The sequence below is a fragment of the Sphaeramia orbicularis genome, chromosome 1 (genome assembly GCF_902148855.1).
Source record: "Sphaeramia orbicularis chromosome 1, fSphaOr1.1, whole genome shotgun sequence".
Taxonomy (NCBI): Eukaryota; Metazoa; Chordata; class Actinopteri; order Kurtiformes; family Apogonidae; genus Sphaeramia; species Sphaeramia orbicularis.
Window position 1 is genome coordinate 43,695,457 of NC_043957.1, and position 20,042 is coordinate 43,715,498.

General features: G+C 36.1%; 1 protein-coding gene across 1 annotated transcript in view; it reads left to right on the plus strand.

Moving 5' to 3' along the window:
- Positions 1 to 20,042, plus strand: part of ctnna2 (catenin (cadherin-associated protein), alpha 2) — a 602,172-nt gene that overhangs the window by 380,570 nt on the left and 201,560 nt on the right. Inside the window, 1 exon segment of the mRNA XM_030138923.1 lies at positions 5,874 to 5,954. Within this exon segment, the coding sequence (XP_029994783.1) occupies positions 5,874 to 5,954 (81 nt within the window).

The following is a 20,042-nucleotide window of genomic DNA, read 5'->3' on the forward strand; positions in this document are numbered from 1 at the left end:
TATGTCAAATATTTGAGTATGGTTTTAATTTATTACAATTTTAATTTTATATACTGAATATTTGGAACCAATATTACTTTTAAAGTCTTTGAAAAGGTTAATTAAGCATCTTTGTGTTATTTATACAATAAATTATAAACATTTTTCCAATCGGATTTTATATTTTTGTGTGTTTTTTTGTCATTTTGTGTTGATATAGTAGACTAAAGTGAAAAAATAATATACGGATAAGATGGATGAAGTTATGCGGGAAAAACAAAACAAAACAAAACATGGATATAATAAACATTTCTTTATATAGTATATAAAAGCAAAATCAAAAGTACTCAAAAACGGCCAAAATAGGCTCAGACCCCTAAGGGTTAAAACAAGTCCTAGAAATCCACTTGATTTTTGCTAAAATGAATATAAAGATAGCTTTGCAACACCTGGAGGTTTCAAATTCAAACTTTTTGAACTATTAGGGTCCCCAAATACACAAATAAATGTACCAAAGACTAATAAAAGTGGTTTAGGAAAATATTACCCCTTTAAAGTCAGTCATGCCCCTGATTAGTGTCTTTTCCACTGTTAGTATGGCCAATGCATTTAGACCAGGGGTGAAGGTAGTCCATTGTTTGAACCTGAACACATAACAGGAATTAATAAAGTTGTGTATTTTCTGTATGTGAGTTGCATCTATCGTACCGCTTACATGTTGACGAAAGACAAAAGAGTCTGCAGACGTTTCTTCACATGAAAAGCCATGCAGCTATTTTGTTAGTAATGGACATAATGCGAGTAGCAATATTGAAGTCTTATTCAGATTAGAATAACACATTGCTCAGGCTTTGTTGTTGTACAGCTGTGGTCTGTTTGTGTCAAAAACAAACATAATTCAAAGTAGACATGGGTGAGTACAAATCCATGATATCAGGTGTATTTTAGTTTAGTTTTTTTTTTTATTTTTTTTTTTTTCTGCAAAGCCACATAAGAGTTTGGTGATATTTTACTTTCATGCTTTGCTGGGGTAAACCTGTCAGATGGTTGCCTGGTAACAACATAGTTAATTTGGTATGCTGGTATTGCTGTGATAGAAGAAGTGTCTTTCAATCTGTGGATCATACTGAGAACCATTTTCCCTTGTGTAAGAAAATAAATAAATGAGGCCACAGCCATTCATAGATTATGGGTTCATCTGAGGTAATAAGAGGTACTGTAATAACCAAGCACAGCATTTAAGTGCAAGAATCACAAAAGGAAAATATGAAATATTCCAACCATCCGTCACAACCTTGTCTTGGCATAAAGAATAATCAACGATTTACTAACGTCGTCATTCATTTAATTGCCATAAACATCAGCCTCCACTTATATGCAAGACTTATACCATTAAGATTTTACAGTTTTGCTCTGCCTTCTTAGACATACAGGGTGGGGAAGCAAAATTTACAATATTTTGAGGGAGGGACTGAAAGACAGTGTATGACCAAGTAGTTTATTGAAAGTCATGAGAATTTATTTGCCACAAGAAAATTGATATAATAGAAAATGTTTTTATTCTATGTGTCCTCCTTCTTTCTCAATAACTGCCTTCACACGCTTCCTGAAGCTTGCGCAAGTGTTCCTCAAATATTCGGGTGACAACTTCTCCCATTCTTCTTTAATAGTATCTTCCAGACTTTCTCGTAATAGTTTTGCTCATAGTCATTCTCTTCTTTCCATTATAAACAGTCTTTATGGACACTCCAACTATTTTTGAAATCTCCTTTGGTGTGACGAGTGCATTCAGCAAATCACACACTCTTTGACGTTTGCTTTCCTGATTACTCATATGGGCAAAAGTTTCTGAAAAGGTATGGATAATAGTGTTAGGTATGATTATGACATCAATATATGTTTGGTTTCAAAACAATTGACGTAGTGCCTGCTGAGAAAAAAACAACTAAATGTTCATTGTAAATTTTGCTTCCCCACCCTGTACATGCACTTCTCTGGAGGGATCAGCATAGAATATCATTTATATATGTCCTGGAGCAGAAGTGCTATGCTCTAAAACCAAACACTTATCTGTAGTTGGATAGAAAAAGGAGAAAACCAGTAACAGGTGAACCTCTGTCTAATACAGTCACAGAAAAACTTATTCGACCATCAAAAGTAATCAGAAACAATAGTTATGCAACTAAAGGTACATTTGTTTGGACGAATATAATAATGCCGACAAAAATGGTTCATAGTAGTTTAATTTCAGAGCTGATATCTAACCATTTTCCATGTTTTTCTTGATAATAACCAAAATCACTTAATTTCTAACATCAATAGCTATGGCATTGTTTTTTTCTGTACAGATGCGGAAAAAAATATTAGACCATCAAAAGTAATCAAAACAATGGTTATGCATTCAAGTGCTAAACTCCTGTGTGTATCATGTGACTAAAACAGACAGAAAAGAAAACATGGAATGCCTAAAAGCACTGTTTTTGTCAGTACAATGCCATAGATATTGATGTAAGAACTGAAGTGATTTTGGTTATTATCAAGAAAATATGGAAAATGTCTAGATATCAGCTCTGAAATTAAACTACTATGAGCTATTTTTGTTGTTCTCATTATATTTGTCCAAACAAATGTACCTTTAGTTGTACCAGGGATTAAAATGAACAAGAAACTGAAGAAAACAGGGGGTGGTCTAATAATTTTTTCTGCAGCTGTACATGTGAAGCGTCTTATAGCTAGACACTGGAAAAGTGTTGATTGTCCGTTGTTGAATTCATGGACTGTGGAACTCTCATCCTGTATAGCTATTGAAAGGCTCACATACACAATTATAGAGAAAACTCATATCTTCCACAAGATATGGAATTCATTTCTCAAATTTTTAGAATCAAGGCCTGATATCTCATCATCATGACTTACAAAGTGAGACCACCCCACCCCCACCCCCACCCCTTTTTTTTGTTTTTAAATAATTTTTAAATGATGTTTGATTATGTATCAGTCATATGAAAATGTTGACAGGTATTGAGTTAGTTATATCTGCTGTCAATTATTATTTTGTTATTTTTTTACATTGCTGTTTCAAAAGTTAGAAGTGGTCGTGGGGGTGGGGTGGGGGGTTGTGTTCAGGGGCAACCCACACGATGTTACCAATTCATGCCAGAAAAGATATATAAAAATAATAAAATTCCAATAAAGATATGTATTAAGTGATGACAGAGGGGAGGGGGTGACCCTTTAGGACAGGGTTCGGGACTACTAAAGGTACACTACAAACAAAAAGTTCAGGATATTTTTAATTTTTGGGATTCTTGCGCAACGCTTCTTACTTTTTTGTGTGTGACTTGAACTGAAACACATTTTATTCAATGATTAGACATAGTTTTATTTAGAAATGGCAAAAATGACAAAAAAAAAAAAAAAAAAAGAAATATCCTTAAGTTTTTGTTTGCAGTGTAGATAGGTATGCATGTATGAATGTATGAGTGTGTGTGTGTGTGTGTGTGTGTGTACAGATCAGTGGCGGACAGTGCATTTCACACCTAGGCCTTCAATAGTGCGCCGTCTGAATCAATCCACCCCTCAATAACTATTTTATGGTTATAAAAAACATCTTATTATGCAGAAATACAGTATAAAGTGCCGTTGCATCGCAGATAGATAACTGGTGTAGCCACAATAAATGCCTTTACTGAATAAACAAACCCGGGGTGCACAAGTCTCCTTCTACTGCCGCTACAGCTGCGACACACATGAAGCCTCAGTCACAAATGCCGTTACGAATGGCTACGAACACTGTGCGAACGATTTATGGACCATTATATATATAAATACAAACTGTCAAGACAGAGTGAATAACTGGTGTCAAACGAACGATGCAGAACATATAAAGAATAAAGTCTTTTATTAACAGAAAAATAAACTTGAAACAAATCTGCAGAGATGACTCAAAATCACGTCATTTTCTCACGGCGGCCTCAAGATGCTTTTGTGTTTTGAACGGCAGCAGTACCGACTTCATAAGACGGCCGTAAGAAACTACTGCTGCCTCCACCAATGTCTACGAACTCCAGAACTCATATGAACTGGAAGATTCGTTCATACGAAGCTTTATGACTGAGGCTTACAGAAGCATCAATAATAACCTCATTAACTCACAATATTATTTAGCAATATTTTACGCACCAAAAATTCTGATTTGTACACAAAATCCATCCTCCTTTCTTTCCTCAAAAACAGTTCCACTACTCTGTTGTACAGATTATCTGTGGGGTACCGGCCGTAGTTAGTGTAGTGAAAGTGACGGACAAATCCTTTTCCTGGTTGTGACCGTCTTGCTAGCTTCGGAATTGTCCGACCTTTCTTAACGATGTCCTGCTTTTCTGGAGAAGTCCATCTTGAAAATGGCTTTGACAATAAATCTGCATCCAAATCCATTTCTTCTCCTCCTTCAGCCGTTGTGTTTTGACAAAACCGCTATTAAACCAACACAACTATATTTCTGTTCGTGCAGCTCACTACAGATGCAGTTTGCTATCTTTGGCTAGTACGCTCTCTGACTATCCAATCACAGGGTGTGAATACGCTGACGTCACCCTACGCCTGCTAGAGGGCCTTGGTGTCACCAACTCAAAATCTGATTGGTTGAAGCAACTGCGTCACTGAGACTTATGCTTTGCTATAGAGGGCCTGCAGAACTGATTGTGAAGGCCTCCAGGTAGATTACTGTGACTGTGACCCTGCCTGGCAACAAATGATGGCCGAAATGTGATTGGTTAAATGCTTTAATATGAAAATACATGTGTGGAAGCAGCACAACCAGGGGAAAAGCTATGAAAGGAAGTGGACAGACCATTTGGAAGTATTTAATAAGTATTCATAGACAAAATATAATTAACATCAGCCTGTGATTCAGATATTTTTTAGGCCAGCAGAGAAGGCCTTACAGGCCCTGACAGCCCGCCACTGGTGCAGATACATATTAGTTGATATTTTTATGTATCCACCTTTTTTGTATTTACTGCCTGTCTTTTATTTATTTTATTTTTGATCTTTTATGTTTATGAGATTAAAAACTATGTTGAGTCTGTGGAGTTAATTGTTAATTATACACTACCTGTTCTTGTATGGAGGAACATATTAAGTTTGTCATGTACCAAGCCTTTGAAAAGTTCAATAAAAACTTGAATTCCAGAAAAAACCAAAACAATTGTAACAGGATTAGTATAAATGAGCTAAGTCCTTATTGAAACACTGGAGTTTATAAGTGGGACACCCAGGTGGCATAGTGGGAAGTGGAACTTTTCCCTCGTGCCAGCATTTGAGTGAATCCAATGGGCAATATCGCTGTACAGAAGGCAATAAAAGATCATATCCTGTAGCTGCCTCGGTAACTCCTACTGGTTAGTTACAGACGTGTGTTTGCAGGAGAGAGTTGAAATCTGGTGTTGCAGAGCACTGTGTTGCTCTATCTGTGAAGTTCCCTGTTGTCAGGAGAAAAGAAGCATCTGGTGACTGTGTGTATCAGGTGAAGAACACAGTACGAGACACCCTCATGAAGTCATCAGGAGGAGCTGGCAGTAACAGGAAATGCAGCGCACAGGGGAACTGGCAACAGCTAAATTGATACTTGGCAAGAAAAAGGGTGGTTGCTAGGTAACCTTCCAAACTGTCAGTAATGTTTTCAGTGACTGCAGCCTCATCACGAAGCCCTCATGACAACACACGTTATGTACTGAACTGTGTTTTCATCATTTGCAGTCTACACTAAATGAACTCCTCAAGCTCTGTGGAGTTCACTTTCCCACTGATCTGTTGTTTGATGTTCTGAGTCTGTCACAATAAGACTGTACCAATATTATCACTGCGTTAAGATACTGTTGTTTTTTTTCTTACAGACTGGCAGGAAAGAGAAAGGTGACCCCCTGAACACAGCCATTGATAAGATGACCAAAAAGACCAGGGACCTGCGTAGACAGGTGAGTGCGTGTCTGTTACATCACTTCTGTCTTCAGTAATTCTGTTAACCCACCGGTATCCTGTCCTGCAAGACCCTTACTAAGCACCAAGTGTGCCTTTTTGACACACTTGTGGAATAATGTCAAAAAAATGTCATACAGTTTGTTTTTAATTCTTTTACACTTTTTTCTATTTCACCAACTTGACCCGTAAATAAAAATACCAAATACTCAATAATTGTCACATTTTTTAACCGTTTAAATGCTGTTTGTAATGTAAACAAACCATTTTTTTGGATGCAAAAAACACAAAAAAATTATTTTTTTCAATATACTACATAAAAAGTGGATCACATATTATTTGATTTTTGCAGCCTGGCATATGTCAATGATTAACTCCAACATCGGTTAATTTGCATTATTATTTTTGGCGCTAGGTCAAATGTTCAAAAATACTAGCATCTGTCACCAAGTGTGCGTAAAATGCACACCTATAAATCAAACTATTAAATATTATATATTGATTGATTTTTCTGCTCTAATTTGATTTTATTTTTGTAAATCAAGGTCAGCCCTAATCATACATATCAAATGGAAGAAATAGTGCATTTTAGGCACACTTGGGAGACAGATACTAGTCTTGTAATTTTCTTTTGTTTATAATGTGCAAATTTTAGTTGGTGGCCAGAATTTTAAAGATTATGCACCAATGAACAACTTTTGAATTCTAACCTTATTTAAATTGTGAAAGATAATATTAAGTTTTTTAACACAAAGTGCCAAGTGTGCCTAAAAGGCGCACCCAGATACCGGAGGGTTAAATAAAGGTGTGGCCTTTTTTTTTTTTTTTTTTTTACAATTACTGTAAAGACATGATGCAGCATAATTTTAAACAAGTGGTGCCTGGATCAACAAACCCCGCCCCTTGTACGTATTGTAACTTATTTTGGCATCGATCCAGTTGATGTCATCATGTCCATGCATGTGCTGATGTCAACATATCATTTGCCTCAATATACAGGGTGGGGAAGCAAAATTTACAATATTTTGAGGCAGGGATTGAAAGACAGTGTATGACCAGTTAGTTTATTGAAAGTCATGAGAATTTATTTGCCACAAGAAAATTGACATAATAGAAAATGTTTTTATTCTATGTGTCCTCCTTCTTTCTCAATAACTGCCTTCACACGCTTCCTGAAACTTGCACAAGTGTTCCTCAAATATTCGGGTGACAACTTCTCCCATTCTTCTTTAATAGTATCTTCCAGACTTTCTCCTAATAGTTTTGCTCATAGTCATTCTCTTCTTTCCATTATAAACAGTCTTTATGGACACTCCAACTATTTTTGAAATCTCCTTTGGTGTGACGAGTGCATTCAGCAAATCACACACTCTTTGACGTTTGCTTTCCTGATTACTCATATGGGCAAAAGTTTGTGAAAAGGTATGGATAATAGTGTTAGGTATGATTATGACATCAATATATGTTTGGTTTCAAAACAATTGACGTAGTGCCTGCTGAGAAAAAACAACTAAATGTTCATTGTAAATTTTGCTTCCCCATCCTGTATGTGCCAAGTTTGAAGTAAATTGAAACAAAATTGATGTTTTTATAGACATTTGAAATTCCGCTCTTTATAGATAAATGGCAGAAAAAAATAGATTTTAAAAATTCATAAAAAAAATATTTAAACTTGGACCTACTTTTCCCAAAATGTAACCACATCTATTCTGGGTCACTGACTATAAACTCAGTTTGGTATGAATTTAACCAATAGTTTTGCTGCTATAGACATTTGAAATTTCACTCTTCATAAATAAATGGGAAAAAAAAAAGATTTAAAAAAAATACTAGAAAACTGAAACTTTGACCTACTGTTCCCAAAATGTAATCCAATCTATTCTGGGTCACTGATAAACTATACACTCAATTTGGTTTGAATTCAAGCGATAGTTTTGCCGCTAGAGTGTTAACAAACAAACAAACAAACCGAGCCAAAAACGATACCCCTTGCTGGGGTGATAATGGTATATATGTAGGTCTGTTCTGTGTGATATACACTATGTGGACAAAAGTATTGGGACACATTGAGTTCAGGTGTTTCTTTTCTAACAGGGTTCTGGGATACAAAACAATAATGACAAATGTCATAATATAGTTTTATATTGTGATAAATATCATTGAATTGGTTAGTTTGGTTTAAATTGTTATCTTTGCTTCCAAACTGCCTCAGAGATGGTTTTCACTTATTTTCTCTCAGCATTGAAGTTTTCTTTTTTTTTTTTTTTTTTTATCCATGACTATGATTTTACTTTATTCTTTTATATTTATTTTTTCTTCCCATAACTATGATTTTAAATGTTCTGCTTCTGAATTTCTAAAATATTTTCATTCTCTGACTGTAAATGATCATTTTCTACCACAACAAACCATCGACTAGTTTCATATTCCACTTAGGAAGAAAAATCTCCCATTAAACTTAAAGGAAATATTGATGTTTATAAACTATATGGACAAAAATATTGGGACACATCATGACTACAGCTTGTAAGATGTCCTGTTCATGATGATTTGAGATGTAAACTTTAATATTTCCTTCAAGTTTCATGTGAGTTTTTTCTGGGTTGGCTTGTGTACTTTGAATACAATGTAATATTTCCAACAATGATCAAAATCACAAATGCTGTTTAAGTTTACTACCGGTAAAAGTCTGTATAAATAGCCCAGATGGAGAACAGTCTGCTTTACCACAGATATTTCACCTTGTTACCCTTCCCTCAGTGTAGCATCTGCAAAACAACAACAACCGCATTAATAATCAACAGATCCTGACTGACCAGATGTTAATTTGTAACTTACCACCGCTGCGCCCTGAGTAAATACACACAGTTTCTTTGGGAGATCAGAGTTGCTTTGACATCACAGTTCATGCCAGCCTATTTAAGATGCACAATTGGGACTTGTTTTTTTGTTTTATGGTTTTACTGCAGTTTTCTGTTAAAACCAATCTGAACTGAAATGTATGAAACACTTGAAACAATAGAAATACAGGTGCAAGCAGAAGGCAAATTGCACTGATACAATTACAGCAAAAATCTTTTGGAATACAACAGATTGCTGGTGCAAACACTGCAATTATCCATCACAATGCATACTTTGTGGATTCAACCCTCTGTTTTTTGCCATTGTTTTGATTGAGAAACTCCTATCAGCAAAAATAAGATACTCTGCATTATATTTAAATGACCAGACCTGGGATTAGCAAATGTTTCTTCTTTTGTAACAGCACTTGTATGTCATAGATCATCACTGACAGACAGCAGTACGACATCATGAGCAACAAAAGACCCAGGGCTACAATATTTTTCACTATTTTACCATTCTTAAGTGATTCATCACCATTTATCATAATATTATCCTGTCCGTTTTGCATTTCTTTCAGTAAAAATCAGGTATTTTTCTATATTTATTTTACTGATCATGTATTTTAATCATCATGCTGAGATTACATTTGAGGGTTGTCCAACTAAAAACAGATAAAACTAGAAAAAAGTGACTTTTTCAGTAAAATATATCATTAACTAAACAGTGTCTCTAAAGTTACTAACCTATAAAAGCCCAAACAGCCACTGGTGACCCAAATCATCTACTGATCTAAAATGTTTAACACCTATTGATCCACTAATTCAATCAATACATGTAAATAATTGATTGAAAATGCAGTTTGTCATCTTTTCATGGACGCTCAGAGGCTCCGTCGTGAACGTGGAAACACCGTCATCTTCTACAACACTGATTCACCAGCAAAACCCTTAGAGTTTGATCAAGTTTGATTGTTTTATGTTCAATTAATGATACATTTGTTGAAAAAGTCACTTTTTCTTCTGTTTTCTCTGTTTCTGATACAATGAAACACAACTTTAATCTGAGCTTTTATGAACATTTACATGATCAGAAAATTAAATATAGGAAAATACATGATTTATACTGAAAAAACACAAAATACATAGGATAATATTATAATAAATGGCGATAAATCAATTACAAATGATTTAACTGATAGAAAAATTATTTTGGGAACTACCACAGAAGAAGCACGGGGTCTTTACGGGTTAAAATTTGTGCTATCAAGCGATTAAAATTTTAAATCAGATTTATCACAGGGTTGCTGTGGATTAATTAATCATGATTAAATGTCATTTAGTCAATGACAGTGGATGGACACACTTGTTTTTATGTTCAGTTAGTGATATCTTTTTGAAAATGTCACTTTTTCTTCAGTTTTCTCTGTTTCTGATGTAATTACCCTCAACTTTAATCTGATCTTTTATGAACATCTACATGATCAGTGAGTTAAATACCTGAAAATAGATTAGTTATACTGGAAAAAATGCAAAACAAGCTGGATAATATTATAATCAATGATGATAAATCACTTAAGAAAGATTAAATATAGAGGAAACTGCCACAAAAGTAGCACTGGGTCTTTATGGGTTAAACATTTTAGATCAGATGCTTTTGGTCACTGGTGTTTATTTGGGTCTTTATGGGTTAATGCAGTGGTTCCCAATTTTTTTTGGCTCATGATCCCGTTTTAACAAAATTTCTGGCAACCCCAAGACATTCAAAACGCAGACTTTTTTTTTTTTTTTTTTTGCTAAAATTAATTTGTTTTTGATCATGTTTTAGATGACATTTAGTCTATATAATGTATATTATTATGGACGGAGGCAGTAAATCCAGGTGTAGATTACTGCACAAAGTGAGAATTTTATTTTCCTTGGTCAGGATATGTACAGTCAGTCCAGCTTGGATTTACAAGGCTGACAATTAATACTGAACAAACAAGAACTCCAACTATGAATTATGAAAGAGCTGCAGCATCTGAAACCGACCACAATGAACATTTGAAAGATAAACAGAACCACAGTGCTTCAGTTTCAGCTTCACAGTTTGTCATGTCTGTTATGGATTGTGATTGTCTCTCTCAACTCACCATATATTTTTATTAGTAAGTTTTTTATTTTTATCAATTACTAGAAATTTCAGGCGACCCCACATGGTTTCCCGACCCCAAGGTTGAAAAACAGGTTGAGCTTTTCCTCTGTAATGGAACCAGCACCTGATAAACTATGTCTGATGCAGCTGGATCAAGTACAGGCTATAGTTATTCCTAGTACTATACCCAATCATTTTTATTTTTTCGCATGACACTCCTCTGCAAGTTTATATTTACCCAAGCACGGTACACAAAAAAAATTCCAAAACTTTTTAGTGAGCAATCAAATCAATTCCAGCGGTATTAATCACAGCTCTGTTTCTTTTTCTCAAACTCTGAATAGTTGTATCAGGAAGCTGCGGTAGAATTATTTTTCCAAATTCTAAAGCTAAGTAGATGATTCATGCTGCGATACATGATGTCACAACTCAAAAGCAATATCGATTTATTTTTCATCTTCACTGAAGGCAAAATCAATCTGACTTCCCTGTGTTAGATCACGCAGAGTGTTACAAAAGGTTGGTTTTTATATATAATTTAAAGTACACAGTGAAGTGTCAATGGATGTAATACAATATTTTAATCATATCTGAAGTGAAATTCATTAAAACTCTCACAATTACGAATCATTCACGGCTAAAAATGTGAGCATATCTATTTGCTCCAGAAAAAAAACAGTTAGAGAAATTCATAAACCATCAGGACACCAGCGGTAGTCCCTGATTCATTTCCAATCCCAAACAGCACTTTTCCTGTCATGCAGTGAAATTTTTTTTTTTTTTTTTTTTTTTTGCAGGAATGAGTTTCTGGTAAAAATTGATGAAAGCAACTACCGATACAGAGTTGCTGTGTTCGTGTCCTCTGTGACCTTTGAGAACCAAGTGATCATTTCAGATGGGAGGCTGTAACTCTGCCTCCCGTTGGGCATTTGGAGGGGCTCCCTGACAGGTGGTACTCATACTGACAGGATGTTCTATTGACTCAGGGTTTGGTTTGACAGAATGGGCGGTCTGTTTAAGCTTTGATTCTTCGATGGGAGGGCAAAATTTCACCACGCACACACACACACACACACACACACACACACACATACAGGGCTTTACTCAAAGCTGCGATACTGTAATTATGTCGCCACGTTTTGAGAAAGTCAGTGGAACCGTGTAGAGACGCAAGACCTTCCTGTGGGGAGGAGCACCGTTATTTATATGAGCCTTTCAGTCTCTGCTGTCTCTATTATGAAGAGGAGGGATCAAATATTAGCGCAGACAAGCACAAGTGACAGACAGCCCTTGTGAAATGGGAGCAGGTAAAACGCCAGAGACAGGCTGCATTGTTTTGTTTTTTTTTCATTCACGCTGTTGTGTTTACATAGCAGACAATGCTAAGCTGTCTGTAATCCAGGGCAAATTCAAAAGATGTCAAGCCTGTCGTTCCCACCCCCATTTTGTTGCCTCGGTAAATGTAAAAAAAAATAAAAAAAATAAAAAATCTCACAACACAAACAGACGGAAGTAGGGGGTAGAATAAAGGCGTTACAGTGGTATCATGCAAATGTCAGGGTTTGATGGGCAACCTGAGAATAAAAACATGTTTTCAGTTCCAATAGGATAACATCAGGAAGTGCAAACAAATGTTGAATCAATTTTCACGACTCGAAATTACAGCCCGGCAACCTGTTGTTATGGCTGCCTCCCTTCATGTTGATTACATTGTTCCTCCATTTGTACTACAGATATGCAGTTGTATATCCTCACAAGAGGTCGTCAATCAGAGGCGGAGTGTACTTTCATCATCAGGCTTGTTCTTGTTGGCATTTTGTGTGTTCTGATCAAATATGTCCAATAGGAGGAGGGATATTCAGCTCAAAAATATACAGACAGTGTAGAAAAATGACAACGCTAAGACTCTGCAAGTGAAATAGTCTGATTAGCACTTGGTATCCGAGGCCTTTTTCCTTTGAATGATTACCCCAGAAAGACCCAGTGCTACTTTTACAGCAGTTCTCAAATGAATTTTTCTCTTTATTCAACCTTTGTTAAAATATTTATTACCATTTATTATACAGGGTTCCTACAGGGTCTTAAAAAGTCTTAAAAGTCTTGAATTTACAAATCTACATTTATTACCTTAAAAAAGTCTTGAAAAGGTATGAAATTTGATATGGTAGGTCTTCAGTTATGCTGCCATAAACTTGTTGGCTGTATTGTGTTTAAATGTGTCCAAGCTGTAAAAATCGGCCTCTGAACAATGTCTGGTTCTACGCCGATCCTAAAAGCAGAGGTTTTGTGGACTCTAAATACTGTAGCAATACGATAGAATCACCGCATTGTTTAAATGTATGTTTCCTGACTCAGATTATAGCTAGCGTGTTTGACTAAATTTCAATTAGCAGCGTACATCAAGACAGAGCTGGTTTCAAAAGTCAACGACGGGCCTTTTGTTGTTATGTTTGGCTGTGAAATGGGCATTAAATTCTGTTTAAAGTAGTCTTAAAAATGTCTTAAAAAGTCTTAAATTTAACTTATATAAACCTTTAGGAACCCTGTAAGTCCTTCTTTATACAGGGTTCCTACAGGTTTCTCCAAGTTAAATTTAAGACTTTTTAAGACCTTTTTAAGACTAGTTGGAGCAGAGTTTAATGCCCATTTCACAGTCAAACATAAAAACAAAAGGCCCGTTGTTGACTTTCAAAACGAGCTCTGTCCTGATGTATGCTGCTAATCCAAATTTAGCTAAACATGCTAGCTATATCTGAGTCAGGAAACATACATTTAAACAACTCAATGATTCTACCGTATCGCTACAGTATTTAGAGTCCACAAAACCTCTGCTTTTAGGGTCAGGGTAGACTTTTTTGCAAAATGTTGTGCTGTTTGCTATTATGTTTGTCATTTTCTGACTATAAAGAAGGACTTACAGGGTTCCTAAAGGTTTCTCCAAGTTAAATTTAAGACTTTTTAAGACATTTTTAAGACTGCTTTAAACAGAATTTATTGCCCATTTCACAGCCAAACATAAAAACAAAAGGCCCGTCGTTGACTTTCGAAACCAGCTCTGTCTTGATGTACGCTGCTAATCGAAATTTAGTCAAACACGCTAGCTATAATCTGAGTCAGGAAACATACATTTAAACAACGTGGTGATTCTATCGTATTGCTACAGTATTTAGAGTCCACAAAACCTCTGCTTTTAGGGTCAGGGTAGACTTTTTTGCAAAATGTTGTGCTACTTGCTATTATGTTTGTCATGTGTTATTACACATATATATTGGTTTATGTACATTTATATAATAGTTTTCTAAATCTTCCACTAAATAAAACCTGTAAAGTGAATGTATTCTAATGTGCAGACAGTGTTTTGAAGTAGATCTTGTAGCTCTGAGACAAATATTCCTTTTGAGTCAAACCCATTCTTTCGTTAATTCTTGAATTTCACATTTTGACCCAAGGCTGTATCTTGGAAAGTTCAGCCAACCAGCATTTTTGACTTGATTTTTCTTCATCAGTGACTCTCATGTGGTAAAATTTCATTACTTTTATTCTGGAAGCATTTTCCTTGTAGACCAGTGTTACCAAAAATGTTCAGATGTTGGTTGTATTAACAAACTCAAGTGGCTGAACAGGACAGAAAGCACATTCAACAACCTGGAGGGGGTGGACCTTAAAGTGGCTCATTTGCATTTAAAGGGCCAGCGCTCAGTATGACCTTTCTGGTGTCATTACTCAGAAATAGGGTTGAAGATGAACCTGTGGAGTTGAATTAATGAAGAATTCAGACCCAAGCATAGCATTTACAGTTTATGTAGACCACAGGGAAATGTTTTAAAATGCATAATTCCATTTAAAAAAGCAAAATATCACTCCTTTAAAGGGAAACCCAGCAGAAAGTGTTGATGAAGAATGGCTAATACTGACTATATTATTTCTTTTTCCCCTCTCTGTGGTGTTGTTGGTATTTGATTAATGAGGGGTTTATGCACTGCATGTGTAACATCTGCCTGTAATTGTTGATGCAGTTGTTGTTGACAGTCTGATCACATTTTGCATAGATAACCTTAGTCACCTGACTAACAGGTGCTGTTTAGTTTTTCCTTATAGTATATCCCACCAAGCATTACAGTCATCAAATGTGTGCAGTCAACCACAGTTTCCACCTTATTTACTGTGGTCTTTCCTTTAGATCTAAATGCAGATGTCACTTTAGTCTCTGCTCCTGTTGAACAGTTGAACAGTCTTTGTGACTGAAACTTGTGCCATCTGTGCCCCAACAATGAACCCTCTTTCAAACTCGCTTACATGTTTTCCTCTTCACATCTCGATCCAAATTCAGAATCACTTGATCCTGCTCGGCATTGTTACACCTGCCAAAGACTGTGATTAGATGATAATTGCTCAAGTGTATCAGGCCATGCACGTGTGTCACAGCATCTGCATTCCTTTCCTCTCTACTCAGTTATTCAGATTTTCAGTCCCTCCAGAAAAATGCGGGCCAAAATCTGTGAATATGTGATGGAATATGCAGGTTTTTTTTTTGTTTTTTTTTTGTCATTTTATGCTGTGAAATTGCAGGAATTTGCCAAAAATGTGTGAAGTTGCAAAAATATGCAGGAACTGGAAAAGCGTGCATTTCAATGAAAAAAACAGATTCTTCTCCCACACCCTGTTCTACCTAGGCTACTACTAAATGAAAAATGTCTAATTACATCCTATCATAAGCAAACATAGAAGAAGTAAGCATTAAAGTGGTGGTTATGTTTCAGTTCTTCTTTATTTTCTAAGCAGGGCTCAAACATAGCTTTAACATTCCTGAGTCACAAGTAGGGGTGTTAGAAAATATCGGTTCTGCAGTATATTACATAATTTCATTTCATGATACTGTATCAATATTGAAAAGTACTGTATCGATGTTTTTAGGCATTTATTCAAATGCAGATATGGCGGAGGTTCATTTTTGTGTTTTGGTTTTCTTTATTGTTTTTATCTTATTTATAATTATTTAACACTGTTTTATTAAATAATGGTTATTTGAAGCATCCTAAAAGCACTATTTACTGTCTGAGAGTGGCAGATGTTTGTTCCTTTGTTTGGGACAAAAACAATGTTATGATGTTAGTTATGAACTAACAGAATATGAACATTTGAACAGGATCTTAAACTGTAATGTCTGTAAAACATAATTTATATTTTAACACAGGAACATTTTGTGGTATAGCATTAGATCCTGTTGTGATCAAATAAAAATGTGTTTGGTATTTGCACATATTTCTGGTGTAATTAAATTCTTCCAGGAAATAATCATTTAAAAAAAGAAAGAAACAAAAAACATTGCCTTTTTAACAGTATCGTGATATATCATGATATACTGTGATATATCGTATCGTGATCCTAGTATTGTGATTTGTATCGTGTCGCCAGATTCTTGCCAATACACACCCCTGGTCACAACTGTCAAAAATAAAATAATTACTTCGTGCTGCACAAAAGTGAGGTAGAACAGGCTGTTTCAAGGCTATTAGAGCCTTTATGTTCATATATCATTATGATCGCTGCAGCAAAAACCATTTTCAAATTTTTCGTGCTGGAAAAGTGGCTCCGGTGTCAATTTTCTCTTTGTCAGTTGCATGGGGTGTAAAATGCCCCCGATTTCATGTAGGACATCAGGTACTGGTTTACTCTGTCTTTTGCAGATTTTTTTTCAGCAAATGAGCTACATTTTTCATCACCTTGCATGATTACCCCCGCCCTTTTTCATCTGGTCTTGTCTGTTTGTTTGTTTGTCTGTTAGCAAGATAACTCAAAAAGTAATGGACGTACTTGGATGAAATTTTCAGGAAATGTTGATACTGGCACAAGGAACAAATGATTAAATTTTGGTAGTGATCAGGGGGGTGGGGGGGCTGATCTGCCTTGGCTGAGGTCTGCGCTCTCCGAGTGCTTTGCTAGTTTGCTCTGAGGTTCGCAGTTAGTTTACCCTCCGTGGACATGTGAGCGTTACATATTACATCACTACCCGTGCCAAGTTACAATGCAATATTTTTTTAACTTTATGGAGAAAGAAGTGGGGATTATGAAATCATGCGAGCCCTGCATATTTCACATGGAAATCTGCTATTATTGGGGTGAATATGCACCCTTTTTGAAAAAATGCAGACCCCTGCATAATGTGCACTATTTGCTTGATTAAGTATTGAATTATGTGATCACATAATGGAGTTTTTCTGGAAGGACTAGATTTTATATTGAATTTCTCACTCCTCTCTAGCCTACGATGCTTAATCTTCATTTGTTTCCATCACATTCTTGAAATCAGAAATACTATAAAAATGGAACAGAAAGTTCAGAAAGTTTGATATGGTAGAAGAGGTTTTTCTTTAATAGATCAGATAACAAAATGTTGGGTAGGGTAATGAGTAGCACAGTAATTAGCCCATCAACTCATGCTTGAAAATCAGCAATCTATATATTGGATAGCAGTAATTTTACAGTTTAGCTCCTATGTGACTCTTCCTGAAGTTTGCATCTTTTTTGATGGGGGAGGGTGTTGTCTATGGGTGCTTCTATGAAACTGGGGTCATTTTGGTACCTGGCACTTTACCAGCTTTTTAGACCCAATAATAGAGAAATTTAGACATATTTCCCCCTAGGATGTACCTAATGATGACCTCAGATAAATGCAAAAAAAAATTTTACTCTTGCTCTGAGTCATCCCAAAATTAAGGAATTTATAATCGATTAATGGGGCCAAAAATGGGACCAAAATTAGGACAGGAAAAGCTACCTAGGTGTCAGTGCATTTAATCTGGAACACGTGGCTGTAAATGGTCTTATATACTGCTATAAATAAAGACACTGTGTTAAATCCTCATGGTTTTTCTAATCCAGACATGGGTTTTTCATGAATCGACAGCCTCATTCCAGGTTTTGTGTGTAACCCATCGTGTCCACTCACGTTACATGCAGAACCTGCCCATTTCAAAACATATAAATCACGAGTGATTTTGCAACAGCGGTCATTTGTGTGAAACACTCTGATAGAAAAATTCTGTGATATACTCTGAGACAAAAGACGGAGTCACTGGATTCTGGAATCAGAAGATTTGACTTGCAAGGAGTCAAGTACATACAGTGAGATGCAGCAGTTGACTGACTGACAACAGGAAGTTCAAGATCTTATGAAAAAACATGAATATTACAATCATTGGACCAAGTGTACAAATATTATGACGCTGATCAGGTTCACCATTGGCTTAGGTCAAGGGTGTCAAACTCATTTTCTTTCCGGGGCCATATTCAGCCCAATTTGATCTCCAGCGGGTCGGAACCAGTAAAATAATAGCATAATAACCTATAAATAATGACAACTCCAAATTTTTTAGTGCAAAAAATAACATTAAATGATGAAACTATTTCTATCCAAACAAAAAAAGATGTGAATAACTGGGAAAAAAATGAAATTCCTGAAGAAAAATAAGTGCAATTTTATCAATATTATGCCTCAACTTATGATTTCTACATGTGCATTACAGATCGGATCTACCAAGGCACAAAATAGGCAGAATATTGTTAAAATTGCACTTATTTTTCTTTAGACATTCCAGGTTGTTCATATTTGTTCAGGTTATTGACATTTTATTGTTAAAGGAGATCAGAATTTAATGTTCTTTGCAATAAATCAAAGAGAAAAAAATTGATGTTGCCATTATTTATGGCATAATGTCTTATTATTTTTCTCACATTAAACCAAGAAGAAAATTTGGAGTCATTATTTCTCGGTTATTCTGCTATTATTTTTGAGTTTGATGCCCTTGACTGTTAATATCTTCAGGGTAATTTTTGCATTTTGCACTTTGTAAATTCATCTCACGGGCCAGATTGGAACCTTTGGCAGGCCGCTTTTGGCCCCCGGGCCGCATGTTTGACACCTGTGCCTTAGGTATTCAAAACACAGTGACGCATGGGTTCAGTGACTGCGTTTGTACTCTTCCCCCACCTGCCCCATGGTCTGATCTCCTCAAGGGCAGCAGCCCACTCTGGTCCCAAACTGAATGGACAACAAGTACGCTTTGGTCCCAAACTGGAACAAAACAAGCAGATAGCAAAGAACTGGTTGACATATCCTGAGTGGATATGTCCGGGCATTCTTGCAAAATGTCATCATAACCCATCCATGACTCATGCTCTGAACACCTGGTATTTACAGGATATAGTCTAATAGCCTAATTTTTCTAACACACTCTCCATTGCATAATTAGTTCAATTCCCAAAATGTAGCTGTGAGAGAATAAAAAGATATTCGAAACTAGAAAAACCTTCACCAAGGCAGATCAGTCCCCTCCCCCCGATCACCACCAAAATTTAACAATTTGTTCCTTGTGCCAGTATTAACATTTCATGAAAATTTCATGAAAATCCTTCCATAACTTTTTGAGTTGTCTTGCTAACAGACAGACAGACAAACAACCAAACCCAGATGAAAACAGAACCTCCGCTGTCCTTGGCAGAGGTAGAAACAAACTAGAAGCACTCGGAGAGCGCAGACCTCCGCCAAGGCTGATCAGTGGCCCCCCCCGTGGGCCCCCCCACGCCAAGGAGGTTATGTTTTTGCCAGGGTTTGTTTGTCTGTCTGTCTCTGTCTGTCCGTTAGTGTGCAACATAACTCAAAAAGTTATGGACAGATTTTGATGAAATTTTCTGGTCTGCGCGCCCCCCCCCGTGGGCCCCCCCACCACCGATCACCCCCAAAATTTAATCATTTCTTCCTTATCCCATTTCCAACAAACCCTGAAAATTTCATCAAAATCTGTCCATAACTTTTTGAGTTATGTTGCACACTAACGGACAGACAAACAAACAAACAAACCCTGGCAAAAACATAACCTCCTTGGCGGAGGTAATAATATGAAATAATATAAGAATGTGTTTTATCTGAAAAATAGTTTCTCTTTAATCTCAGTAAATATTTATTTTTAAAATAGACCCAGTGTCCTTCCAAACTTGCTTCATAGCATTAGTCTACATCTGGTTTAAATTTTTATCCCCCATGTCCTGTTTTTAGGGACCAGTTTCATAGAAGCACCCATATTGTAAATATTTGTCTATATGAATAAAAC